Consider the following 27,336-nt stretch of genomic DNA (forward strand, 5'->3'; position numbering starts at 1 on the left):
CTTCTATTTTTATTTTATGACCTCAGAGTTAGCAAGAAAATTATATTTAACTATATGCAGTTAGAATGATAAATTTCCTAGGAAGAAAAGGTCCAAAGGGGTAGGGGTAGTGGGAGGGGCAGGAGAAAGGAAAGAAGGGAAAGGAAAAATGATGAGAAATGGTAAAAATGGAAATAAAGTCTTTGTAAATAGGGAATGGTTGAGGGGGTGAAAGGAGGGCTAGGAATGGGGAAAAAATAAGAACCAAGATGCATCATGTAAAGGTACAAGTTCCCAATGAGAAATGTAATTGTGTTGTATACCCAAAATGTACCAATAAAAGAATTTAACCAAAAAAAAGAATGATAAATTTTCCCAAATCTTCCTTTTGTAACAAATATTAAATTTAATTGTATCATGGTTAATAATGTTTGGGATTTAACTGACATGTTGTTCTAGTTAATTTTCATAAATACTCTACGGTACAGTCATCCCTTGGTATTTACCAGTAACCAATTTCAACCGCACATCCCTACCAAAATGTGAAGATGTTCAAATCACTTATATAAAATGGTGTAGCAGGTGCATATAACCTTCCATGTGCTCCTATATGCATTAAGTTCTGTATATACTTTAAATTATCTCTAGATTACTTATACTACATATGATGTAAATGCTACATAAATAGTTGCTATACTGTACTTTGGGAACAATGACCAGAATAAAAACTGTAAATGTTCAGAACAGATACATTCAATCTGGTTGGTTGATATTCTTTCTTTTTTGATAATGTTTGATTTATATGCCTTGGTACATTGTTGTCTGTGATACATCTTTACAACTTTTACCTTTTTGATAGATTATTTTAACAAAAATTTTGCATCTTGATAGGCTAATAAAAAACCCTTTTGCCTATTATGTGTTTTCCTGGCATATGTATTCTTACTTTGAATCTTTATATGTAATTTAATTTTAGGCATAGACCCCTCACTTACAAATATAATAGATGAGGTACAGAGCTGTAAAGATGAGAATTGTGTAATTGACATCATCATAACAAATTCCAGACATCCATGACTGAATCAGTTTTGAACTTAAAATTCCAAACAAGAGGCTTCCTACAAGATCTATCCAAATTGCTTCCATAATATTATTGGCTATAAGAAAAGGGAGAAAATAGAAAATAGTTAATAGAACTTATTTGCCTTAATTTTAAGTGATGCTTTTCTTTTTGTCTTTACCTTTAACTTATTATTGAAATGAATATTAGGGTGCTGATTATCTCTTCAATTCCTTTAGCTATATATATATATACCATATAACCCATTAAGATTATTGGATCATATGGTAGGCTATTTTTACTTTTTTAAAGTACCTCAATACCATTTCCCCTAATGGCTATATTAATTTACATTCTCACCAACAATGTACAAAAGTTCACCCTTTTTCATATGCCAACACTTACTTTTTCATTTTGATAAAAGCTATTATAACAGGTAGAGGGATATCTGAGTATTAGTTTATATTTCCCTAATGATTACTGATGATTAGTGATGTTGAGCATTTTTCATGTACCTAAAGGCATTTGTATGTCTTTGTTTTCAAATTGACATGCGTGCTTAATGCACAAATTTCTTCTAGAACAGAGAGGTTATTATAATACATGTGTACATTTGAGAAATGTATTCAGTATAAAGAAAAAGTATGTGCATTTTATATATCCATCATCTAAATAACTTAAAGAAAGTGAATATTCTTATATGACATCTACCAAAAGTAGGAATTATGTAAAATCTGAGTTTTTAGTAATCATCCTCAGGGTATGCCAACTGCAACAAAATGAAATCTGCACTAGTATGTTTACTGTACTTAATATTTTCAGACTCAAAATTAAGACATTAATAAATGCCAGGATACTTAAAGCAATTAGTATATATGCTTGGAAAAAATTGTTTTAATTCTAAAATATAAAAGATTCCTTTTTCATTTCCTGTTGCAACAGGTGTTTTGATATATAATACATATCAAGGTCCTTGTTTTCCATATCAGCCCTTCCTGAACCCATGGAAGCAAAATATTTTTCATTGTTTAATAATATTCAATTTACAATAATAGAACTCTTAAAATTGTTCTCCTTTCTCTATGAGCTTCTCCCTTCAAAAAGATGATTGTTTTTCAGACTTCTCAGTTGTTATTGTCTTTGTATGTAGTGTAGAATGTTGCTTATAAGAAAGGATAATAAGAGGACCAAACTCCTATAAGTAATGTAAATAGAAAGATGGGTAGATAAAGTTTTCAATATGCTCTACTACCTCAGTTTACTTGAAAGACTGCATTATAGATTTTCTTTTGCTTAACTGGTATCAGATACATTTAATGTTAGAAGAAAAGCTCATTCCTGCTTTTATTTACTATTTCATTAGTTATTTAAAAACCTACTTATGTAGTCACTTTATATATTTACTATATAACTCATCTATTCTTGTTATTTAATTTTTCATTAATTTGTGGATGACTTTTATGGTTTATTTAGTCTCTGACTTTGAATTTAGAGCTTTGGGTCATGTTTTGCTTTGCTCTTTGTGTTTATTCAGGAGATTTGGAACCAGAAAGACGAAAGAGGTCATTTCATGGAATGTAAATCTGAAATGAGTGTATTTGACATTTATTTGGCCCCTGTTCTATCAGCTGGTCATAGTCAGTACCTTAAGTCTCCCACAGATGACTTGGTGACAAAGAGTATTATGTACAGATTTTATTAATTTAATTATTTTATTCCATTCATTAATGAAACTCTTCTGTTGTCATTTTTGGAATTCAACAAGTTGATCTCTTTGGCAGAATTCAGAATCTAGAAAAGTTCTTGTATGAGCCATTGTACATCATTTTTTATTGTGGCCCTGAATAAAATGTAGCAGGTAGATAATAACTGTGTCAGGATGTTTTCTTAATCATCAGACTATTCTCAGTCCTATTTAAAATGTCTAATAAATTACTCTTTAATAATTCTAACCTTCAATAAGTGAATGGCTCATGCTACTGATATTCTTTTTTTTTTTGCTATGGTTATTCTTTTTGGGGGGGATGGGGGTTCGATCTCAGGACCTTGTGCTTGCAAGGCGGGTGCCGTGCCACTGAGCTAAATCCCCGGGCCTGCTACTGTTATTCTTAAAACTAATCTTTGCTGAGATGGGAAAGACCTATAGTTTCTTAAAGAATCATTAATCCTTATAGAATTCTTGAGTTTTACAATTCTTAACTTTCTATAATTTCTAGTACCTTCATCATAATCATTCTATTATTATGCAAAGCCCAAGGAATGAGCTGCTACTACTCCATTAAAGTATTGTCATTATGATGAATGTGAAAAGAGTTTTGGTACATTCAAAATAATTTTTTCAAATTCTTATGGTACAGTATGTATGTCTTCTTTTGAGAAATACCTGTTCAGGTTCTTTGTCCATTTCTAAATTGGAGTTTTGTTTCCAAGATATGGAAACTCAACTGTCTATCAAAGGGTGGATGGATTTTAAAAATGTGGTTATGTATGAACATAATACTATTTGGTCTTTAAAATGAAGGAAATTCTATCATTTGCAACAACATGAATGAACTTAAGGGACATTGTGCTGGGTGAAATAAGCCAAGCACAGAGAAAAACTACTGAGAGGGTTAATCTTGATTGTGTCAACTTCATTGGCTTAGGAGCCGCCCAGGAGATTGGTGGAGCACACTTGTAGGTCTGTCTGGGTAAGTCATGGAAATGTGACTTTGGGTACTATATCTGGTCCCTCACCCTTTCCTCTGATGCTGCTCTCCACTTCTTTGCTTTCCTGTCACCATGAATTTTTAAAATTAATTTTATTGGTACATTTTAGGTATACAACATAATGACATTCATTATTGGAAATTTGCACCTTTACATAATATCTCTTGGTTCTTATTTTTTCCCCATTCCCCTGCCCACCTTTCACCCCCCAATCCCTCCCTATTTACAAAGACTTTGTTTCCATTTTTTCATTTTCTCATATTAATTCCATCCCCTTCTTTCTTTTCCCCTACACCTCGCACTTCCCCTTCCCCTTTGCCCCTTTTCCTCCTATTTCACATTACCTATTATACATTTAGTCCTTATTTACACTTTCAGTTTCTCACAGCAGAGAAACTATTTGGTATTTACACATGTGTGTCCTATTTATTTCGCTTAAGAGTGTGGCCTCAATGTGCAGCCATTTAGCTATAAATGTCTCCAATTTCTCCTTTTTTATGGATGAGTTGTACTCCATTTTATTTAAAAAAAAAAACATTTTCTTTATCCAGCCTCCAGTGGATGGGCAATTGGGCTGCTTCCAAGTTTTAGCTATTACAAATTGTGCTATGAACATAGGTTCATATATATCACTGTGATATGACTCTTTTAATTCTTTGGGGAAGATCCCCCGCAGGGAAATAGCTGAGTCAAAAGGGACTTCCAGGCCTAGCTCTTTGAGGTATCTTCATAATGATTTCCACAGTGGTTCCACCAGTCTACACTCCCAACAGCAGTGGAGCAGGGTTCCTCTTTCCCCACAGCCTTGCCAGCATTTGTTATTGGTTGATTTCATGACAGCAGCCATTCTTTCTGAGGGTGAGATGGAGTCTCAGCATTGTTTTCATTTGCATCTCCTGAATGACGAGTGATGTTGAACATTTTTTCATATGTTTATTTGCTCTATCTACTTCTTTGTCTGAGAACTGTCTGTTCATTTCAGATGCCCATTTTTGGATTGGGTCTTTATATTTAGGAAGTCTGATTTTTTTAAGTTCTTTATAGATTTGAGATAGTAGACCTTTGTCTGAGGAACAGCCGGTGAAAATTTTTTCCCACATTGTGGGTTGTCTCTTCACACTGTTGGTGGTTTCTCTTGCTGTGCAAAGATTTTGATAAGAAGAGATCCCACTTGTTGATTGTTTGTGCTAGTTCATGGGAAACTGAGGTTTATTCGTAAAATCTTTTCCTACACCAATGTCTTCAAGAGTTCTACCTAACCTCTGTTCCAGCTGTTTCAGTGTTTGTGTTTTAATATTTAGATTTTTAATCGATTTTGATTTTAGTCTAGTGCATGGTGAGAGATATAGGGCTAGTTTTAATCTTTGGCAAATTGAAACACAGCTTTTCCAGCGCCATTTATTAAAGAGGCTATCTTTCCTCCAGTGAGGACATTTGGATACTTTGTGGAAGATGAGGTGGCTAAATGTGTTTGGAGCTGTCTCTGCATCCTCCAATCTGTTCAATTAGTCCTCAGGTCTGTTTCTTTGCCAGTACCATGCTGGGTTTTTGCTTGTTTTGTTTTGTTTTGGTTTGGTTTTTTGGTACCAGCGATTGAACTTGGGACGTTGTGCTTGCAAGACAGGTGCCAGAACCACTGAGCTAAATCTCTGGCCCTACCATGCTGTTTTTATCACAATAGCTTTGTAGCATAGTTTCAAATTGGGGATTGTGATACTCCCTGCCATGTCTCTATTAGAATTGCTTTTGCTATTATAGATGTCCTCTTGTTCCAAAGGAATTTTTGGATTTTTTTCTCAAGGTCCTTGAAGTATGCTGCTGGGATTTCAATTGGGATTGCATTGAATCTACATAGCAGTTTTAGAATTGTGGCCATTTTCACTATGTTGATTCTTCGAGGAGCCAGGGATGTCTTTCCATTATCTGACGTCATCTTCAATCTCTCTTTTCAGACTGCTGTAGTTTTCAGAGAAGAGGTCTTTGATTTCTTTTGTTAGGTTGATTCCTAGGTATTTCAGTTTTTTGGATGCTATTGTGAAAGGAATTATTAGCTCTATTTCTCTCTCAGTGAGTCTGTTGTTCATGTAGAGGACAGCTATTGATTTTTGTGTGTTGACCTTGTATCCAGCTACTTTACTGAATTTGGTTATTAAGCCTAGAAGACTTTTGGTGGGCTTCAGGGGGTCTTATATATAAAATATTATGTCATCTGCAAATAATGACAATTTGACTTCTTCATTTCCTATCTTTATTCCTTTTATTTCTTTCAATTGTCTAATTGCCTTGGCTAATGTTTCCAAGCTTATATTGAACAGGAGCGGTGATAGTGAACATCCTTGTTTTGTTCCTGATTGTAGTGTGAAGGATTTCACTTTTTGACCATTTAGTATGATATTGGATGTTGATTATTCATAGATGGCTTTTATCAGATTGAGGTAGATACCATTTATTCCAATTTTTTGTAGGGTTTTTATCATAAATGTGTGTTGGATTTTGTCAAAAGCTTTTTCTGCATCTATTGAGATGATCATATGGTTTTTGTCCTTGGCTCTATTAATATAGTTTATTACATTGATTGATTTGCATATGTTAAACCATACCAGCATCCCTGGAATGAATCTCACTTGGTCAGGGTGTATGATCTACTTGATGATCTTCTGAGTTCTATTTGCCAGTATCTTAGTAAAGATTTTTGCATCTATGGTCATTAGTGAGATTGGCCTATACTTCTCTTTTTTGATTGGATCTTTCTCTGCTTTGGGGATCAAAGTGATGCTTGCTTCCAGGAATGAATTTGGGAGTATTGCTTCCCTTTCAATTTCATTGAAGAGTTTAAACAGTAGTGGCTGTTCCTCTCTAAATGTCTTGTAGAATTCAGCAGTGAGGCCATTGGAGCCCAGGCTTTTATTAGTTGGTAAGTGTTTAATTATCTTTTCAATTTCATTAATTGATATTGGCTTGTTTAGAATTTTTAGGTCATCTTTGTTCAACTTTGGTAATTCATACATATCTGGGAATCTGTCCATTTCTTCTGTGTTTTCCATCTTATTGGAGTATAGGTTCTCATTGATGATCCTCTGGATTTCTGCTGGGTCCATTGTAATTTCACCCTTTTCATTCCCAATTGCATGGATATGGGTCTTTTCTTTCCTTTTTTTGATAAGATTGGCTAAGGGTTTGTCAATTTTGTTTATTCTTTTGAAGAACCAACTCTTTGCTTCACTAACTTTCTGTATCATTCTCTTAATCTGCATTGCACTGATTTCTGCTCTGATTTTTGTAATTTCCTCCCTTGTATGAGCTCTGGGTGTGTCCTGCTCTTCTTTTTCTAGAAGCTTGAGGTTCAGTATCAGGTTCTTTAATTGAGCTTGCTCTGTTTTCCTAATATGAGTATTCACTGCTATGAATTTCCCTCATAAGACTGCTTTCATTGTGTCCCATAGATTCTCATATGTTGTATTGTCATTGTCTTTTAATTGTAGGTGCTGTCTGATTTCTTCTTTAATTTCCTCTGTTACCCATTGGTTATTCATAAATGTATTTTTCAATTTCCATGTGTTTATGAAATTCTTGCAGTTTCTTTTGCTATTGATCTCCAATATCATCACACTATGGTCTGATAATATACAGGGGATAACTTCAATTCCTTTGCAATTACTTAAACATGTTCTCTGAGGATTTATATGGTCTGTTTCAGAGAATGACCTGTGTGCAGCTGAAAATATGTATTCAGATTTTGTGGGGTGGAACACTCTGTAAACATGTTAAGTTCATTTGTTCAAGAGTTTTATTGAGTTCTAGTATTTCATTGTTTATTTTTTGTCTAGTTGATCTATTTGTGACAGTGGGGTATTGAGGTCCCCCACTACTATTGTATTAGTGCTTCTTTGATTTTTCACGTCTGTTAGTATTTGTTCTGTATAGGTAGGCACAGTAGTGTTTGGTGCATATATATTTATGATTGTCATCTCTTCCTCTTGGATTGTTCCCTTTACAAGGATGTAGTTTCCTTTTTTGTCTCTCTTAATCAGCGTGGGTTTGAAATCCACTTGATCTACAAAGAGGATAGCTATTCCTGCTTTTTTGGGGGTTCCTGTCGCATGGAGGATTGTTTTCCACCCTTTCACTTTCAGTCTTTGAGTTTCTTTTTGAATTAAGTGTGTTTCTTGTATGCAGCATACTCTTGGATCTTACTTCTTGACCCTTTCTGCCAGTCTATTTCTTTTGATTGGTGAATTGAGACCATTATCATTGATGGTTATAACTGATACATATTGATTTATCATTGTCATGCCTTTTTCTTTCTGTTGGACTCTCCCCCTTTGCATTTAATTTCTTGTCATGTCCAATGGATTCATTCTGCTGGTCTTGTGGCATTGTGATACCATGAATTAAATAGTTATGCTCTGCCATACATTTCTGGCATGGTGTTTCTGCCTTGGAGCCTGCTAACCATGTACCGAATCATGAACTACTTTAAGTGGTGGGTGCCAAGTATCATGTCTTGGCAATAAGAAAGCTGCCTACTACAATCACATTATCTCACTTATATATGGAATGTAAAAAAATTGAGCTCATAAAAGTAGAGAGTAGAATGATGGTTTCTAGACTCTAGGTGGGAAGCACCAGAAGGTGGGAGTAGAAAAATTTTTGATCCAAGGGTACAAAGTTTCATATGGACAGGAGAAATAAATTTTGAAATCTACTGCATAACAAAGTGACTACAGTCAATATGATGTATTGTCTATTTCAAAATAAGGGAGTAAAATTCAAATGTCTCATCAGAATAATTTACAGGTAAGCAAGATGATGGATACATTAAATTGATTTAATCACTTACACATGCTATAATACATCAAAATATCACACTGTACTCTACATATATATATAATTATAACTTGTTAATTGCAAATAATGTTAATTTTAAAATACTCATTACTTTCTTTTTCTAAGTTGAAAGAGTATCTTTTTACAAGCTAAAACTACACTTGTGTTTGGAAACTTTGTCCAGTTAACTTGAAGAGCTTCTTTCATTCAGTCTCCATTAAGGAGTATATATATTTATTCAGTGCCTACTGTGTGTCAAATATTGTAAGAATTCTTGGATATTCTAGTAGAAAGTAGTACTCTAGTAGTACTATGAGAGTAGTTCTACTCTCATAGTACTACTAGAGTAGTTCTACTCTAGTAGTACGAGAGTAGTTCTACTCTAGTAGAAGTTCCAAACTCATAGAACTTATATTCTAGATCTAATGTAACACACGATGAGAACAGAAACAGAAATGCCTCTGGGTCCCTACTGAGGGAATCTCTTGTGCTGTGTTGGCCTGTCAAACTGAATAATTGCTTATTTATTGTTGGCCATTTCAACTGTTTTAATTTCACCTGTAGATAATTTTTAAATTGCAGTATGCATTTCTGTTAACATTGTTTTTATGCTTATCTGATTATGTTCTAAATACTAAAAGTGAAACTACTGCTCCAAATATAGTTGCCCCTTTATTGTTATTGATCTTTTCAGATATTGCTTAATTTTTATGATGCCCTTTCCAGGAAACAGGGTGTCTTAGCCCATGATAGACTCAGTGCCTGCAGCCTGGCATACCAGTGGGCAAAGAAGTGCTCATCTGTAGGGTGAGAAACAGGGAAGCAAAATTTGAATCAAAAATAAGAGTAAGTCCTGGGGTCAGGAAGCTGGAGGAGCCAACTCCAGTAGGGTAAGTGGAAAGCAAGAACTAAACCAAAATAAAGGATGACTGACAGAAAAACAGCAACAACTACACCAACAAAAAATAAGGCTGAATTTGGAAAACAAATTCTAAAATGGTTCTCTGAGATGGCACAATGGAAGGGAAAGTATCCTTTTATGAGTCTTGTCCATAAACATCTATTGGTAGGGAGGGCATTATCAGGATTGTGGAGGTGATTTGGATTCTTCCTCAACTGGACTCATCCTGATGGCGAGAGCCATGGTTTCTAGATGTTCCAGGTAGAAAGATGAATATCTCTGAGGATAGTTGGAACATGAGAGGAGAATTCCATGAGAGGCCCTCTAGGTTATGCGAGTTTTGGGGATGGACTGGTCATGGTAGAGCTTAGTGTTTCCTGTCACTGAAATCTAGAATGGAGGCTGGCTCTGGTTTCAAAAACATATTGAAATCTTGAGGAGTAAAACACCAGTTTGAAAGTTGCTTTCTTTAGGAAAGAACAATAGCCTTTAATAAGTAACATGTTTGTTAACTAGATTTGTTAAGCCAGGAAAAATATCCAAACAAATCTAATATTACTGTTTTTAAGCTCCTTTTACCCAATTTGGATAAGGTAAGAATTCTGAATACAATAAATATTATTAATTTTCTTTATTATGAAATACATGATGATTTCAAAGAGTAACACTGTTAAGAGCCCAAAGACCTAATGGCAAAGAAAATAAATTAACTGTTCTTTTTCTTCCAGCAGAGTTTTTATTACTGAAGTTACTACAACTATTATTAATAGTGATTGCTTACAGTTTCTATTTTTTTGATATCGAAATACAAACAAAACCCACTATGTTCTGTTCCATTGATTGTTATCAAAACTACACTGCAAAATCTATAAATGGGAGGGAGATTTATCAATTGTATTCCTGGCTGTATTTCTAGGGGCTAGAATAGGAATTATTGCATACTACACATTATTAAATAATTGTTGGATCAATGAATGGATGAATGAACTTCCACATCAATACCTTCCTCTCAACATTCTCTTTATCTTCTTATAGAAAATATTAAAAATGTCCTCTTGATTAGACTGTAGATATAATTTCTGATGTAAGTTTCCCTGAAGTTCTGTGGTCAATATATTTTAAATGGAGCCTTGTAAAATATTGCTCCAGGTTTAGTAGTTGGATGTGTATCCTCCGGGCTGGCATGCATGATTTTATTTCCTTATACTTTTTAGTTTCCCGAAGCATCTTGTGTGTTTGTTTGTTTGAGACAGGGTCTCCCTATGTAGTTCAGGCTGGCCTTGATCTCACTATGTAGCCCAGGCAGGCCTCAAACTCATGGTGATTCTCCTGCCTCAGCCTCCTAAGTGCTGGGATTATAGGTGTGTGCCGCCATGCATTTTGAGATTTTAAGATGCTTCTGAATATAAAAAATTTCTTGCTTTTACCTTAGTCATCTTCAATAAGCTCATATCTACAGGACATTTTATGGTGAAAGGTCTGAGTGCTTTATTGGGTCACCTCCCTTGTATTCTGGATTTTGCAAAAGGCTATATATGTGGCTCTTTGGTTTTCTCATGTACTACAGATGGCAAATTTAAAGCCTTTAAAGCTGATGTACCACAGGTATTCTGAACATTCATGGCCCAGGTATACCAACAATGGATTCAGCTTATCAGTGTGTGGCTTACAAGTCTCAAAGGCTGAAAGCGAAAGTGTCCTATTTCCAACCGAGGAAACCGTCAACTCCCTGGACCAGTTCCTTTTAGGAAGAAGGTAAGGAGTGGTCCCCAGAATGGATCTTCTTGGGAAAGAATAGTCTTCATTTTAGAGTTTAGACATAAATATGTAAGGTGGGATAGGTCAGAATGGAGTTAAGTGGTGTTACTGGATGCTCAACAATGAAACACTCTCCAGTGTCAAGGAAACCAATTACAGCTAGAGTCTCCTCTTCTTAGTGATCAGAAAACTAACTTGGTATGTTCTTCACTTTTGAGGAGAGGGGGCAATAGAAAGGCCACATTTAAAAAGAGTTAATTATTTGGCATCATAGAGACCCCCTGATGAGCTACACTGTGGCTTGTAGGCACTTTCTAAATGTTTGTTTTTCAAAGGGATAGGGTGAAGGTGATGGAATGAGACAATGCTATGGAAAACCTCAGAATAATCAAGCCACTCAATGAGTGGGATAATGTATATTATCAATTTCTTGAGAAGGCTGTAATGGTTTTTCAAAAATCAGTGGAAATATCAATACAGTAAAAAGGTAAATAACTTTATTGTGAAAATATTTTTACTCCATGAGCATCTTAAATGAGGTTTTGACTGATGAGGGCCACTGAGATGCTTCCAGGAGTGCTAGTAATGCTATATTTCATGCCCTGGATGACAGCTGCACAAATGTGTAGTTTATAACCATTCAGCTTTTGAGCAGCTTGCGATTGTTTACAAGCACTGTTTCTTGGCCCTATGGTGGATGCATGACTCAAACTTTCTTCCTAAGCTGACCTTATACTATTTGCCTCCTGGAAGACAGTCTCAGGGCAAACAAAAGGGAAGCTGCTCCCTCTCTCACTATTAAAGGATGCATTACCTGGGTTGTCTTCTAAGCTGTTTTCCCACTCTTACTAAAATATCTCTTTCATCTTTGTTGTCTCACATTTTGATTCAGACCAGGCTTGTGGAGCGCTGCTCTTACAAGCATCCTCAGGGAAAGCCCCCACCCACCCCCACCCCCAAGCCACACAACAAAGCCACAGCTAATATTAAATAAAGAACATAAAGGCCAGGGATTTAGCTCAGTGGTTCTGGTGCCTGCCTTGCAAGTGCAATGGTCCCAAGTTTGATCCCCGGTACCAAAAAAAAAAAAAAAAAAAAAAGAACATATGGTAGTACTATATAAAAAGTAAATCACTACATTAGTACTCACTGTTTTAGGTCTATAAAGATAATTATGATCAGATATAAAATCTATGTCAGCTTTCAGAAAATACAGAATTTTAGTTTTAAGAAATTAAGAAAGAAAATAGTCCTTACCTAAGTTATAGTTTACTTCATGTTGTCTTCTGATGTTAATATCCAAAGTGGTAGTAAATACAATTAATGCTACAATAGAGGTTATCACACTTTCTCCATTAATCAAACTTACGAGGCTTCTAGAAAGACCTATATATGTTGAAGAGGGGGGGATTTTTTTAGGACAGAAAAATACCAATATTAAAGGATAAAATTGTATTAGCAAGTAGAAAAAATGCTCTCTTCTTTGGATTTATATTACATAATTTCTCCTACATGCTTATATTTTAGTTATGTTTGAAAACTCCCTTCAAGGAAATTTAATTAATAAACTATGAAATCTAAGTCTACATTGTAATCATTAGGTACAAAATTAATTGTGGTCCATTATGTTTATGTAAGTCAAATATTTAATTTGAGTTCTCATTCTTTGTTTCAAATCACTGATTAAAAACATTAAATTTATTAGTTTTTAAAAATTAAGTGATTGGGCCTATATAAGTAAATCTACTATAAGTTAGGGATTTTTAAAGTAAGCCAGAAATGATGATTGAAGGATAAAATGTATTTATTGACCAAGGCTTTATAACATGTCATCTAAGTGTTGAGGCAGTTGTCCAGATAATCTAATCAGACATTACCTGACTTTTTCATCTATTCTTTTCAATAGTTTTAGAAATCAAGCTACACACTATTACCAACTTTCATCCCAATTTTCCTCTCTCATGGTATTCTAAATTTATATATCTGTCAGTTGTCCTTTTCCTCTGCCATTAAATGTACTTGCACTGGCTAAACTATGACTTTGAGAATCTTTAGTGTTTTACTAAAGGGAGAAAAAAGTTATTAGATAGCAAAAATTCTTTTTGTGAACCATCCCCTTCATAACTGTAAGTTTGCTGACAGGAGAGAAGAAAAGTCAAAGTGGTCTGTTCCTTTGCAAATTCGATTGCCTTGATGGCCCAGTTATCCCCTTTGCTATATCTGTGTCCATTGCTCTAAGACTCTGCACAAAAGGATCCATCTGTTTGGTTATGACATATAATGAAAGCAGAGACTTTTGCTTCCTCTTGCTTAGGCCCCTGGCAACATCATGGCAGCATTTCCTGGCCACCCTACAAAAGGTACAGGAGCAGTACATGGAGAAAAGGTGAATTCTCCTGGTTGATGTGATCCCAGATCACTTAGTCCCCAGATACTCATCTCCCAGATGACTGCAGATGGATTGGTGAACCTACCCAAGACGACCAGAGTCCAGCCCATATCATTGGAACAGCTTCCCAAATTGTTGTTTTAAGACACTAGATCAGCAATTTATTACTCAGCAAGACCTACTATGATGGTTTAATTGTTTCATTTAACAAACAAAATTACCATATCAAAAAGAAAATATTTGAAAATAAATAATGAATTTGGGGAGATAAGTCAAAATGCAAGATAATGTCGATGCACACATGTACTGTATACATAGTCCTGGACAGATTTTTTTTGAGACTATATCCTCAAAATATAATTATGTATATAACATATAGATAAATAAAGAATATGTTTGCATGTCTAAAATGTATGTATATTTATGAATTTATAAACATATTTATAAACATATAAATCTTGCTTTGCAAACTCAAGCAAAAATGCTGCTAAATGGGAAATGCTTTAAAAAATTTTTTTGAAAGATGCAAAGTGAAGAGAAAAAACTCTACAAACAAAGGCATGATGGCCAAAATTTATGAGAATAATAAGATATAGCAAATAGAATATTTAAATTCCACGATAACAGGCTAGAAAATCAGTGACATACTAGATAACAAGATGATGATAAATTGCAGGAAAGGTGTAAAATCAGCTCCTATGTATTATAGCACTAACTCTCTCAAATATTTTGAGCAGACCGTGTTGGTACTGACAAAGCCATGTAAAGAGAGAGGTGGAGTAAAAAAGTGCAGAGGAAGATAAGAATGGAAGGTTCAGTGACCATGCTAGCACCTTTTTCCACCTCTCACCTCACTCTCTTACTCTTGTGTTGAACACACAGCTTTCCTTTATTCATATATTTATACTTAGTATGTCTCCCACACTGTATTACTCTGTGTCTCAAGTAGCTCTTTTCCCTTTAATTTCCCATACAGTGAGAATGAAATTGTGAAGAATATGCATGTGTGCCACTGTTGTTGCTGTTATTGTTGTGTGGTAAACATGGGAATGCATGGATGTGTCACATTAATATTCTATTTTAAAACACTATTTCTAATTGTCATTAAAATGGAACTCATGGAAATATTAGGTTATTATTTTTCTTGTGTGAGGGTCTTGAAGTATTTTGATTTTCTGGGTTAAATTAACTTGGCATTTTACCTTTCAATATAGATTTATTTATACTGCAACCATTATTGTCTCCAGCAATTTTATTGTTTTTGACTTTTTAATCTTTTGTTCCCTATGATGACAATGACTCCAAAGAGATTTTTTTAAATGTTATTATCCTAATGAGTGTTTTCATTGGGGCCAACCAAAATTTAATCAATATTGTAGTACTCCAGAACTCTTCTGTTGGCTCAAGGTAGAAGCATGTATAAATGAAGGCTTCTAACCAATCTCCTCCCCTAGTCCACAACTGGATATAATACTCTTTTTGGACACTGGCATTTCCTTCTGGCCTAAGCATCACTTCCAGAATCTCTTCTAAAATCTTAAATCTGTAATCCCTCATTACACAACTTCATGTGCTGAAAATCTACCATACACAAAAGATCTTAAACCTAAGACACATTAATTATAAAATATGATATTTTAATATAGAAAAGGAGAAAAGTATACCTACCAAGGTCTTTTATGGCAGCTGCAGTTATCATGGGATCTGAGCTCATAAGGATAACTGAAAATAGTGACCACTGGATAGGTTCCAAAAGTAATTTATTCACAGATTGCAGATACCACAAAATTAACATATAATTAACCAAGAAGCCAGGAATTGTAATTAAAAGTATCTGCAAAGAAATTTTATAGTAGAGAAATCAGATTGCTTCTGTGTTCTGTTTTAAAAAACAGATAATCAGGATTATTATAGATGTAGAACCAGGAAGAACTAAAAGCACCCACCAGCAATCATATAAATGGGGCCATCCAGGTCTCAAACTCTGTTCAAGCCAACCCCTCCTGGACAGAAATGACGGAATGGCTTAGCAGAGATCTTCAGAGACAACACAGACTACTTTCATACTTCTGTTATTTTTAATTTCATCTTTTTGTCATTTTTCTGAACTCCATATGCTTGGATTTGGGTAAAAATATAAATTGTTCAAATAATTTTCCTTCTAATGTAGTTTAAGTAATGACCTCATTCTTATGAAAGTTTTGATTTCTTTGAAAGAAATGTACACCCTACATATAATCTCAAGTATTTTATCTCAAGGTTTTTCCCATGATCAACAAAATCATAATAGACTGCAAATTAGGGATATGGCTGCTTCTGTTGGTTTCCTTCTCAGCTTTTCTTCATTTATATGTGGGTGTAGGAAGCTTTAGGCTATATGAACTGAAAACATGACTTTTCTCAACAAGTTTTTTTTTAACTAGAGCTAATATACTTCCATAATAGTGTGCATATATCTTCTCAGAATTAAAGTTATAATTGGTATGAAGTTCTGCCAGATTTTTAGAATTTTTTTCTACATGATTTCCCCCTAGGTTTTCAACATGACAGACAATTGCCAAGATGTGATTTATTCACTAATATATGAAGCTAAATTTATTACTCTGATACCCTGTACTTTTCCCATCTTCTTTGTTTCCTATTTTGGAGCAATTTTTTTAAGTATAAAAAAATAATACATGGTTCATAAATGAATTTTTGTTTGTTTTGTTTTGTTTGTTTGTTTGTTTTTTGAGACAGGGTCTCACTATGTAGTTCAGGCTGGCTTTGAACTCACTATGTAACTCCGGCTGGTCTTGAACTCACAGTAATCCTCTTTCCTCAGCCTCCTGAGTGCTGGAATTACAGGTGTGTATCACTATGACCAGCTTCATGAATGAATTTTATTACTGAAAAATAATACTTACCTGCCACATTAACTTTTGGAGCATGTATACATCCATGTCAAATGCAACATTAAACATAATTACTGGTATGAATATACCAAAAAATAAGTCTGGATCCATCCATTGTATGGTAACTGCATATCTTTGGATCTAGTAATATAAAAATATTTTTAGTTTATGTGCTGCTGAAGTGAGCACTATAAAAATATTTTATTCATCCATCTCTAGCATAGAATACATGTCAAACTCTTCAGTCTCTTGCAACAGAGAAAGAAAATTTTGAAAAGATAAAACACAATGTAATAAATGCTGAAGTCTTGACTCTGGGATTTTCGTAATTTCCCAACTGATTACAATTACAGAGGAAAGTTAGTGTACATATTTGTGCCTATTTTTTTTAAAGACCAGGTATAGGAAACATATTGACATGGGAATGGGAGAACATGTAACAAATTTTCAGCACACAAGAGAAAGACGTTTCATGTAGGTGGCTGATCATGCACAAAAATCCACAAAAGAAAAAAAGATCATATTAAATTCAGGAAATTACAAATAATTAGACATGAATTACATAGAAGATATATGTGAAAGAATAAGAAAGACTAACAGGAATAAAAACCGGAAAGTTAATGCAGTTCATGAACTAATTAATGATGTTCACCATAAAATATTTAGTTGATTTTAGCAAATTTCATCATCCATTCAATGTTTGTTCATTAAGAAAACACTAAGTATATATTTTTTGCATTAGATGTTAGGTGACATTATTGCATTCTTCATGGGTCTCTTTTTTACTCCATGTCCTATGAATGCAGGCACTGATTGTTTTTCTTCAGGGCTACATTCATAACAACTGAAGTAATAACTTGCTTCTGGTTCTTAGCTGAATACATATTATATATAATTTTTGTGAACATTACTAGCTAAAATTGTTAAGAAAAGTTAATCATTTTCAGACAAGTTCTCATATCCGTGCTTTTTGATTAGGATTAGTAAACTATGGCTCCTCGCCCAAATCTACCCCATTGCTTATTTCTGTAAATAAAATTTTATTGGGACACAGCTATGACACTCATGTATGATTTGCCTATGACTGCTCTTGAGCTACAATGGTAGAATTGAGCTATAACAGAGATTATAAGGCCTGCATAATGTAAAATATTTACTCTATTTACAGAAGTTTGTAACAAACTAACCTACAGTACTGTTTGTGTCAGTAATAAATTCCATATACTTCATAGTAAATATTCTCTCTTCTGGGCCGGGGATTTAGCTCAGTGGTTTCACTGCCTGCTGCGCAAGCACAAAGACCCGAGTTCCATCCCTGGTACCAAGAAGAAAAAAAAAATCTCTCTTCTTAACTGATTCTAATTGTCCTCAAGTACTTTGCAATACTGTAGCTGCCTTCACTATAGTTGGCCTAGCTTCTAACTTCCAACTTCTGGCAAGAGGTCCAATTTATGTTTGCTAATATAGTTCTACCCTAGGCACACTGGAAACCCTATGAAATATTTTTAATTGAGGCCAAAAACTGGCTCACTATCAGAATTATATTACTACTAAAATCCTGTCTCAGCAGCAAAAAATTTCTCTGCGATTCTATGTTGTTAGTCAATTTCTTGTCTAAGTTTTTGAATTCTTATTAAAAACTCATGGGCCATTCTAACTCAGTAGTTGTACGGGTATTCCTTCTGATCTGCCTATATACTTTTAGGCTGAGGTTCTGTTTTGAGTATGTTTGAATTGATCTCACCCTTTTCAGGCCTGATCCCCTCTTCAACATTACAAGCATCAATCAGATGACAGAGCAATGAGGGGATGAATATTTTTACACATTTTCTTAATCTAAATTTGCATTTATATTGTTCTTAAATATAGTACAAAATATTCATTTATTATACCCACCTCAAAAGATGTAAAACTTAGTATTTCAAGACAGCATCCAAGTAAAAATAATATCACAGGGAGAGGAATTAGAAAGACTTTCAAGTGCATGTTCAAAAATGCTGCAAAACATGTTTGTTACTGAAAGATCATGAAGTATCCTATTTATACAACTTTAATGTTATGATTAAATAGTACTGAGGATAATGAAATACTATTCATTTCTAATTTCATATTTTCCTATAGTTGAGACCTTCCTTCACACTGGAAGCACACAGTGTAATTGTTAGCCTATCAGTTTCCTGCTTTACCTTTTCTTTGATGTATCTCATTTCCTTACAATCTTCAATAATGTTGCTAGCAACCACTGGCTTTTAGATTTTTATTGAAATATTTATAATAGCTTTTCTATATACTGTAAATCCAAGATTAGTTTAGTTAGCAACCCTGCAATAAAAGGCTAGTAAAAATATTTAATGAAATTTCTTGATTGAGGAACAATTAGGAAGTACCTATACTTTACAACAATAAAAATAAAATACAACAATAAAAACCTAGTTACATGTATTACACATTACAAACCCCACAATAAATCTTAACTTTGTTTAGCCTTATTGGTGTAATAAAAGAGCAATACGTAATATAGCACCACTTCCTTTTATTTCATTTGTTCTGATTCTTTGTAATGTAATTCCTACTCAAGTCAAAGAAAGTAGGAAAAAACAAAAACAAGTATTTTCCTTTAGTTTCTACAGGGTTCTTATAAGAGCTGGGCTTATGTTTACATTTGGATAAGACTCATAGGACAACCTACACCAACATTTGATTTCCTGATTATTTGCTTCAATTAATCTCACCACTGAAACCTACCCTTGATTTAGCAAGTAGGAAGGCATGAGCACTTTGAAGCTGATAGAAGTGAAGAATATGCAAGACGATGCTACATCTTTCTCCTCAGGGGGAAATTATTCTTTGATTCATTGGATGGAGGATATTGTGATAAAGAAATGAATTTAGCAGTGACATTCTAATTTCCTGCCACTGCTATTTTCTTTAATTCTGTATGTTAGCATTTATTAGACATATCTATGAAATAAAGTCAGAGAGAGAGAGAGAGAGAGGCAGAGAGAAAGAGACATAGAGGCTGAGACTTACCTCCAATAGTACAAATGAGAGATATTATAAGAATGATTTCAGGGAGGTCATCAGCAGAATTCAAAAACACACGCTTGATGAATGATACCCACGTGTCAGAAGTATTATGAAAAATAATGCTTGAAAGATCAATGTCCTCCATGTTGTTTTATATAGTTTATTTGAATCTGATTCTATGTCTTGGCAAAATTCAGAGAGGATCAAAGGAACATGGCTTTCCTTTCTTGGTGGTCTTCTAATGTTTTTCTGAAAAAAAACCTCATGTCATTTCTGTTAAGTATTTCTGGTGATATCTTCTTACCTTTCAAAATTAGGGGTGCCCATTCCTTTGATGACACTTTCATCTTAAATAAAATGGAAAAGGTAGAATCTCATGTGCTAAAGATTAGCCAGTGACACCTGTTGTTCTTTTACAATGCCAAGGAATACTGTTATTATCTATTCTGCATCAACCTGAAAGAAACATCCCTCATCTAACCATTCACCTGTCATTGATGACACAAGCTGGGACAGGTTACTCAGCTCTGGAGATTTACCCTTCTCTTATCTGAGCCTCTGGAAGTGTGTCCTGGCATTTGCTAAAGGTGGCAAGTAGGATGAGGGAAGAATATTCTGATCTCGCTTGTTTTTTGTACAGTCAAATTAATAGAAAATGTTGATATCCAAGCACAACCTTCTATCATATCATTTGGAACCACAACAGGTCAGGTTTTCTCTTTGAAACATTGGCCCAGCAACCAAGAGTAAATAGTATGGATATCCCAAACATTTACTTAAGAATTATTAAATTGTTTTATCGCATGGTTACTTTTTAAAATAAGAAGAGCTTTGATAAGGATTTGAAGAAATTAATAATTGTCACAGTCCGGTAATCTTACAGGCCTCCTAGGGAAAGGACAATTCTACATACAAGGACTTAAATGTCCTTCAGGCTTAGTGTTTGCTAATTGCTTCTCATCTGACTGCCTTGGTAAGCAACCAGTTATCGAACTTCCTCTGATAAGCATTTTTTCAGTTTCTGATATATATGTGTATCTATACATGTTTTCTGATTATAAAATATATTAAGAGAAAATTAAATAAATTCTCATTATGAAAATGTTTGGAATAAATTATGTATACAAGCATTTAAAAGCATAAAAAAATCACATGCATGTCATCTAGTGACACGTATATTTTTATCAGTGCATGATTGTAATAAAAATAGTGATGCTAATTTTGGGGAACTGGCACATGCATATAACATATTTTGATCTTGATAATGGTTTACCACTTAGGTTCTCTGCATTGATGTATCAACAAAATAGCTAATATATCAAAAATCTTCTTGTGTGGAGGTAATCAATAATTAATGATGTCCTTCTCAAAATGGCATGTAGACTGACCAGCCAGCCAGCCAACTTTAGATATTTTCTTCCTTGTGGAGGGGGAGTCACGAAATTCATCCAGTCCCTGAAAAATGAGAACAGTCTTCCTTTTTTTTTAATCACTGCATTTTGCAGGACTGAGATGACAAAAGTACCCTGAAGAGTGCACTATGAGGTCCTAGGACTCGCAAAGCTGCAAAGCTCATAATGGTTTATGGCATGTAAACTGCAAGGGTTGGATTACTTCCTCGGTGAACTCCACTCATGCACTAGGCAGCCTTTCTACTACTCGCAGACTTTGAAGGTGGATCACCTATTGCCCTCATGAACACAAAAGCATTATTCACAAGCCAGTGATGAATTTGAAGGAATTTCAAGAGTTGAGGGGAGAAAACAGAAAGCTTGGTTTATCTTTGGGAGACATCTCTCGCCTGATAGCCATAAAATGACGGGAAGCTCCCAGATTGAGCGACTGAATCTGAGTTGGAATACTGTGGGAACATTTGTTTTTATGGAAGAAAAGGGTGAAAGAACCAATGGGAAAAGGTGAACTTCCAGAAATGGAAATGAAAGGAATGCTCACCTCCCAGAACCTCAGGAGGATATCTTGAGGGTTGAAAGAATCGAAGACCAGCCATTTCCTAGACTTCAAAACAGCAGAAACCAAGGGCAGTTATAACCGTAATTATTTGCTCCAAGTCCCGCCTCTGGTCTGCATCCATTGGCTTCAGGCTCATAATCCTTGATTTGATTGGCTGATGAAATACAGCATCATTTTCTGGCAAGCCTTTCATTTCAGCTTCAAGGCTTATGTTTATCTCTAAAAATGAAATAAGCAAGGGTGAAGAGAAACCTCCAGAAACTGTACTGCTTATGTTAATATTAAACTTTGGAACAGTGGATTTCTGGCCAAGAGTCAATGGAAACTTTTCTCAGAATTCTAGTGGGAGAAAGGTTCCTGGATAAAATAGGGTAGTAAAGATTTTGAAATATATGGATTTTTGTGGCAGGGGAAGGCGGGTGGATAGCAGAGGAGAGAATATGACTATGTGGAGCAAGCAGGAGAATGAACTCAAGGTAGGAGTGATGATATATTCATTTTTTCTAAATATAAAGTATACTGTAATTGAAATTAGCAATGTTACCGTGAAGCCAATTTTTATATTTCTATTCTCACAACATAGTTTGGGAAATTTTCTGCAATGACTTTGAAATCTAGATAGTTATTTGGAATGTGAGGTACCTCTTTAAACTTTCACTCACACGAAGTTTTTGTGGAACTATTTTGATGCCTATAAGAAGGGGTGAACAAATTGGGTGCAGTGGTGCATGCCTATAATCTCACCTACTTGGAAGGCTGAGACAGAGAGATTGAAAGTTTGATCCTGTCTCAAGATTTTTTTAAAAAAATTGTTTTTTCTTAAGGCCTGGGGATCTAACTCAGTGGTAGATCACTTGCCTAGCATGTACAAGTCCGTTCAGTTTTCCTCCTTGTTGTCAGAGACATTTGCACAGCCTTGTCATGGCCACTAAACAATACCCATTGTTGAAGGAAATGATCTTCCAATATTAACAATGTAAATCCATTTTAGCAAACAGCCAAATAAAGGGATTGAAAAAGTGATAAAAGAAACACTATATATTATATATATATATTTTAATAAAATATAAGTTGAAACTGTTTCTGAATAATTTCTTTAGATGAAAATATAAGGATTTCATGGGAGCCAGGCCTGTAATCCCAGCTACTCAGAAGGCTGATGCAAGAGGACTGCAAGCTGTAGAGCAGCCCAGGCAACTTAGTGAGACTCTGTCTCAAAAGAAAACATGGGCCAGAGGTGTATCTCAGTAGAAGGTCTTGGGTTCCAGCAAAGAGCTTTTTTAAAAATTTTTGTTTTAAAAGAAAAACAACTATTAGTTTTGTTGATCTTCTCTATTGTTCTAGTCTCTGATTACACTGTTGTCTTTTAAATTTTTCTTTCTTCTGCTTTGTGTTTAGTTTGCTCTTTTTCTAGTTTATTGATATGTAAAGATAGGTTAAGATTTTTAAAAGGTTTTAAAATGTAGACATTTATAGCCATGTAAGTACCGCTTTAACTGCTTTTATTGTGTCCCATAAGTTTTGGTATTGTCTTTCCATACCAAATCTTGAAACCTATTTGTTTTATTTGTTTCCTTTTTGAGATCTTCTTTGATTTGTTGGTTTCTCAAGTTTTAAATTTCCATATATGTGAAGTTTTTCATTTTTTTCTATTATCAATTTACATTTTCATACCATTGTGGTGCAAATACTTTATTTGTGGCCTAACACATGATTTATCCTGGAGAACGTTTTATATTTACTTTATATGCACTTGATTATTCTGCTGCTATTTGATGAAATGATCTCTGTATGTCTAATAGGTACACTTAGCCTTGTGTTGTTCAGTTCTGCTATTTTATTGACTTGCTAGCAGGATGATCTACCTGCTGTTGAAAGTGCATTATTGAAGTCCCTTACTATTATTGTGCTGATATCTATTTCTCTGTTCAGATCTGTTGGTGTTTACTTTTTATATTTAGATGCTTCCATGCTGGGTACATATATGTTAAAATCCTTGTGGGTCAGGGATTTAGCTCAGTGGTTCCACCACCTGCCTCACAAGCGCAAGGTCCAGAGTTTGATCCCTGGTACCAAAACAAAAATCCTTGTATACTACTGATGAATTGACCTTATTATAAATTGACCTTCTTTGTCTCTTCTGGTAGTTTCTTACCTAAAGTCAATTTCATCTCATATAAATATAGCTACTCCTATTTTCCTTTGCTTTCCATTTACATTAAATATCTGTTTTCCATTTCTTCATTTTCAATCTATGTGTGTTCTTAAAGCTAAAACAAGTCTCTTGTAGGAATTGCTACTAGATGGTAGCAAGGTTGTCCCATAAAGAGGAAATAGAAACCTCAACTCAGCCTACTGAGTAGGTTCTTGATCCTTGTCACAGAAAAAGAATTTCAGGATGCATCAGTGTGAGACATAAGCTGATTCATTAGACAGAGTTAGAAAGAAAGGAAAAAGAGGGAAACAACTCTGGCTATAGAAACTGAAAAGGGCTCACTTTGATCAAAGGGTTCAGACTAACCTGCTCTCAAAAGAATGAGGCCAACTTTTAAAGATTAGCTGAGGGGGCTAGTGTCTGGTTGATCATTATTTCAATTTTGGTTTCATAATTCTGGGGAAATTCAATTCCCTTGAGATGATTTTTCTTGCTTGGAAGGGCAATCTTATCATGCAGGGGTCTGTTGGGTTCTGCTTTTCCTGGAATCTGAGATGACTGGGGCTTTGGAGAATTTGGGGCATCACTCTGGGGCGGGGGAGGGGGGTCTGAACTGGATATTTTAAAACCTGTCGGGCAATTGAATCTTTGCAAATCCTAATCACAATAGTCACATTTATCTTAGTGTCCTCTATCTTGAAGGGTGTCAGATAGACTAGGTAAATTTTTAGCTAATAAACTTTATAATAAAAACAAACTTTAAATGAGTAATATGGCTACATGCAGAGTTAAGCAAGGATTTGATCCAAAGTTTTAAGGTAATAAGAAAGAAAAACCCAGTAAGCTTATTGTATCTGTTCTCCCTATTCTACCGTACCTCAGGAAACATATAGTTGGTTCTTGTTTTATACATTCATCCACTCTCATAATTATTGTACTTTGCTTTAATTCTTCAGTTATAATTTTCTTTAAAGCGCCTTGCTGGGGTCTGAGTAAATCTTTAAAGTTAGAAATCGTGTGTTATATAACCCACAAGAAATGAGTCGAGGAATAGCTAAAACTTGGAAACAGCCCAAATGCCCGTCAATTGGAGACTGGATAAAGAAAATGTGGTTTTTTAATAAAATGGAGTACTACTCAGCCATAAAAAATGAGAAATTAAAGACATTTATAGCTAAGTGGATGCACATTGAAGCAATACTCTTAAGTGAAATAAATAGGACACAGATGTGTAAATACCAAATAGTTTCTCTGGTGTGAGAAACTGAAAGTGTAAATAAGGACTAAATGTATAATAGGTAATGTGAAATAGGAAGAAAAGGGGCAAAGGGGAAGGAAGTGGGAGGGCTAGGGGAAAGGATAGAAGGGAATGGGATTAATATGAGAAAATGGAAAAATAGGAACAAAATCTTTGTAAATAGGGAGAAATGGAGGGGTTGAAGGGAGGGCTGGGCAAGGGTGAAAAATAAGAACCAAGAGAGACTATGGAAAGGTGCAAATTTCCAATGATGAATGTCATTATATTGTATACCTAAAATGTACCAATTATTAGAATGAATAATCAATAATGTAAAATAGGAATAAAAGGTCCAAAGGGGTAGGGGTAGTGGGAGGGGCAGGTGAAAGGAAAGAAGGGAAAGGAAAAAATGATGAGAAATGGAAAAAATGGAAATAAAGTCTTTGTAAATAGGGAAGGGTGGAGGGCGTGAAGGGAGGGCTAGGAATGGGGAAAAAATAAGAACCAAGATGCATTATATAAAGGTACAATTCCCAATGAGAAATGTAATTGTGTTGTATACCTACAATGTACCAATAAAAGAATTTAATACAAAAAAAAAAAGAAAGAAATGAGTCAGGGGCTGGGCTTTTACTTCAATAGAATTTTCTGCCCTTTAACACAAACATTAGTGTCACTCATTGACTTGGAGATTGCTGGATGTCTAATGCACCCTTCTCTATGAACCTTCCCTCCAGTGACTGCAAAAGCCAGAGGTAATAGATTCTTAGCATCAGTTTCATTATTCTTTTGGAAACTGAGTTGATTTCACCTTATTAAGTAAGAAAATAAGCTCTCTGCTGGTGAGTGGGGCTTTGAGAATGGAATATAGATGAAGGTTTGTATTTAGGGATGAAAGACAAGAACACATACAGCCATTGGAAAGACAAATATTGGTTGATAAGGGTGGGGCATGTTTGACCAAACAAGACCTTGGGCCTTCTGTTTCTTCTCAAGCAGAAGTCAGCAGAGAAGTCAGGATCAGAGAAGATAACATTGAGTAGGAATTAATATGTGAAAATAAAAGAGCATGCTCATTTCCCAGAATCGGTCTTTTGAGCTAATATTATTTGTTATTGCGGGAGTTGGGCATAAATGCATATGTGTGTGAAATGGAAGCTGGCTGCTGATTTCAGTCTAGAGAAGCCAAGTCCACTCCTCTGCTTCTATCTCCCTTCTTTAATTCATCTGGCTGATTAAAGGAACTTTTGGGGAGATTCTGGATAAAGTTCATTGTTCCCGAAAGATAGGACAAATAGTCCTCAAGTTTTCAGAGCCAATGTATAAGTCATGTGATTGCTCAGAACAGCAGGCAGATACAATCCTTACAAAAATTTCTTCATAAAAATATCTGAAAAGAATTGGCAGGTGGATATACCAGGAAGTTGAAAAGCGTTGCAAGATAGGCAGGTTCAATAAACGTTTTAAAAGGAACATTGCTGTTGGCTAATGAGTAACATTTCAGAGAGAAATTTAAGTGAGTTCTTAGTTTCTCTGTGGGAGTTCAGCTAGTATATATATATTTTGTTAGTTTGTTTTGTTCTGTTTTTGGTACTGGGGATTGAACTTGGGACCTTGTGCTTGCAAGGCAGGCGCTGGAACCACTGACCTAAATCCCCGGCCCAGCTAGAATATATATTACTTTGACTCTTACTGAGGATTTTTGTCAACAAATCCCATGGGCTTTCCACTCCATCTCATCCCTCAGCTCTTGATGTTTCCCATCTATGTACAAGAGTCAGGTAAGTCTACATGGTTTCTCTCAAATCCTTTTGGCTAGAAATCAATAGCCAGTAAATACCAGGCTATAGACTATTTACTTTCATAAAATTAGGTAAAGAGGGTAGTGTGCTTGGGTTTGTGTGTTAATCATGTTAACTATCCAATCACATGGCTAACAAATAGTTTCATGTGAGCATGTTTGAAATAGTGACTTCTTAAGTAGGGAATGAAAGAAAGGTAAGTGTCACCTGACAGGGTGCTAAGAGGTTCCCAAATGAGAGATAAGGAACCTAAACCTGCTCAACCCACAGAATAAGGTTGAAGGTTTGCTGACTCCTTTCAAGGAAAAAGAATTTTCAGGATGCATCAGTAAGTGGCATAAAGGGATTTATTAGGCAGCAATTTAATAGGACACAAAGAATTAGAGTGAGGGTCCTCAAGAGAGAGGCACATTATTTCCTGGAACTGGAAACATTTATGCTTTTCATGGGGGTAGAACTCCAGGAAAAGATGCCCCAGAAGTATGCTGGCAGATTTTACATCTATGAGTCCATTTTTATTTTCTGAGGTGGATAATTTAAGCATTCTTTGAATTCTCTCAATCTGTTCCTATATCTTAGGATGGATGTGTAGAAAATATCTTTTCTTACTCCATGGTTTGCCTTCTA

The 27,336-nt window shown here is 35.0% G+C and overlaps 1 protein-coding gene and 1 pseudogene across 4 annotated transcripts in view; one reads left to right on the forward strand and one right to left on the reverse strand.

The window, feature by feature from the left end:
* Slc9c1 (solute carrier family 9 member C1) overlaps positions 1-21,742 on the reverse strand; it is a 129,242-nt gene extending 107,500 nt beyond the window's left edge. For 2 of the 3 annotated variants that reach the window (XM_021263780.2, XM_004835826.4), the window contains exons 1-7: positions 21,498-21,742; positions 19,548-19,793; positions 18,414-18,514; positions 16,530-16,658; positions 15,292-15,457; positions 12,492-12,620; positions 975-1,136 (exon numbers count right to left, since the gene is read on the reverse strand). In XM_021263780.2, coding sequence (XP_021119439.1) covers positions 975-1,136; positions 12,492-12,620; positions 15,292-15,457; positions 16,530-16,658; positions 18,414-18,514; positions 19,548-19,689 — 829 coding nt within the window. In that variant the 5' untranslated portion in view covers positions 19,690-19,793; positions 21,498-21,742. Of the gene's footprint in view, positions 1-974; positions 1,137-12,491; positions 12,621-15,291; positions 15,458-16,529; positions 16,659-18,413; positions 18,515-19,547; positions 19,794-21,497 lie in introns of those variants that run through there. The other variant, XM_021263782.2, reaches the window with a different exon arrangement.
* A 4,300-nt stretch (positions 21,743-26,042) lies between these two features.
* The window catches only part of LOC101699379 (OX-2 membrane glycoprotein-like), a 32,460-nt pseudogene continuing 31,166 nt past the window's right edge, over positions 26,043-27,336 (forward strand). The window contains exon 1 of the transcript XR_015452747.1: positions 26,043-26,688. The product of XR_015452747.1 is annotated as an OX-2 membrane glycoprotein-like (transcript). The remainder of the gene's footprint in view (positions 26,689-27,336) is intronic.

This window comes from Heterocephalus glaber, unplaced genomic scaffold (assembly GCF_053883595.1).
Source record: "Heterocephalus glaber isolate CG9 unplaced genomic scaffold, H.glaber_assembly_v1.0 deba00000122, whole genome shotgun sequence".
Taxonomy (NCBI): domain Eukaryota; kingdom Metazoa; phylum Chordata; class Mammalia; order Rodentia; family Bathyergidae; genus Heterocephalus; species Heterocephalus glaber.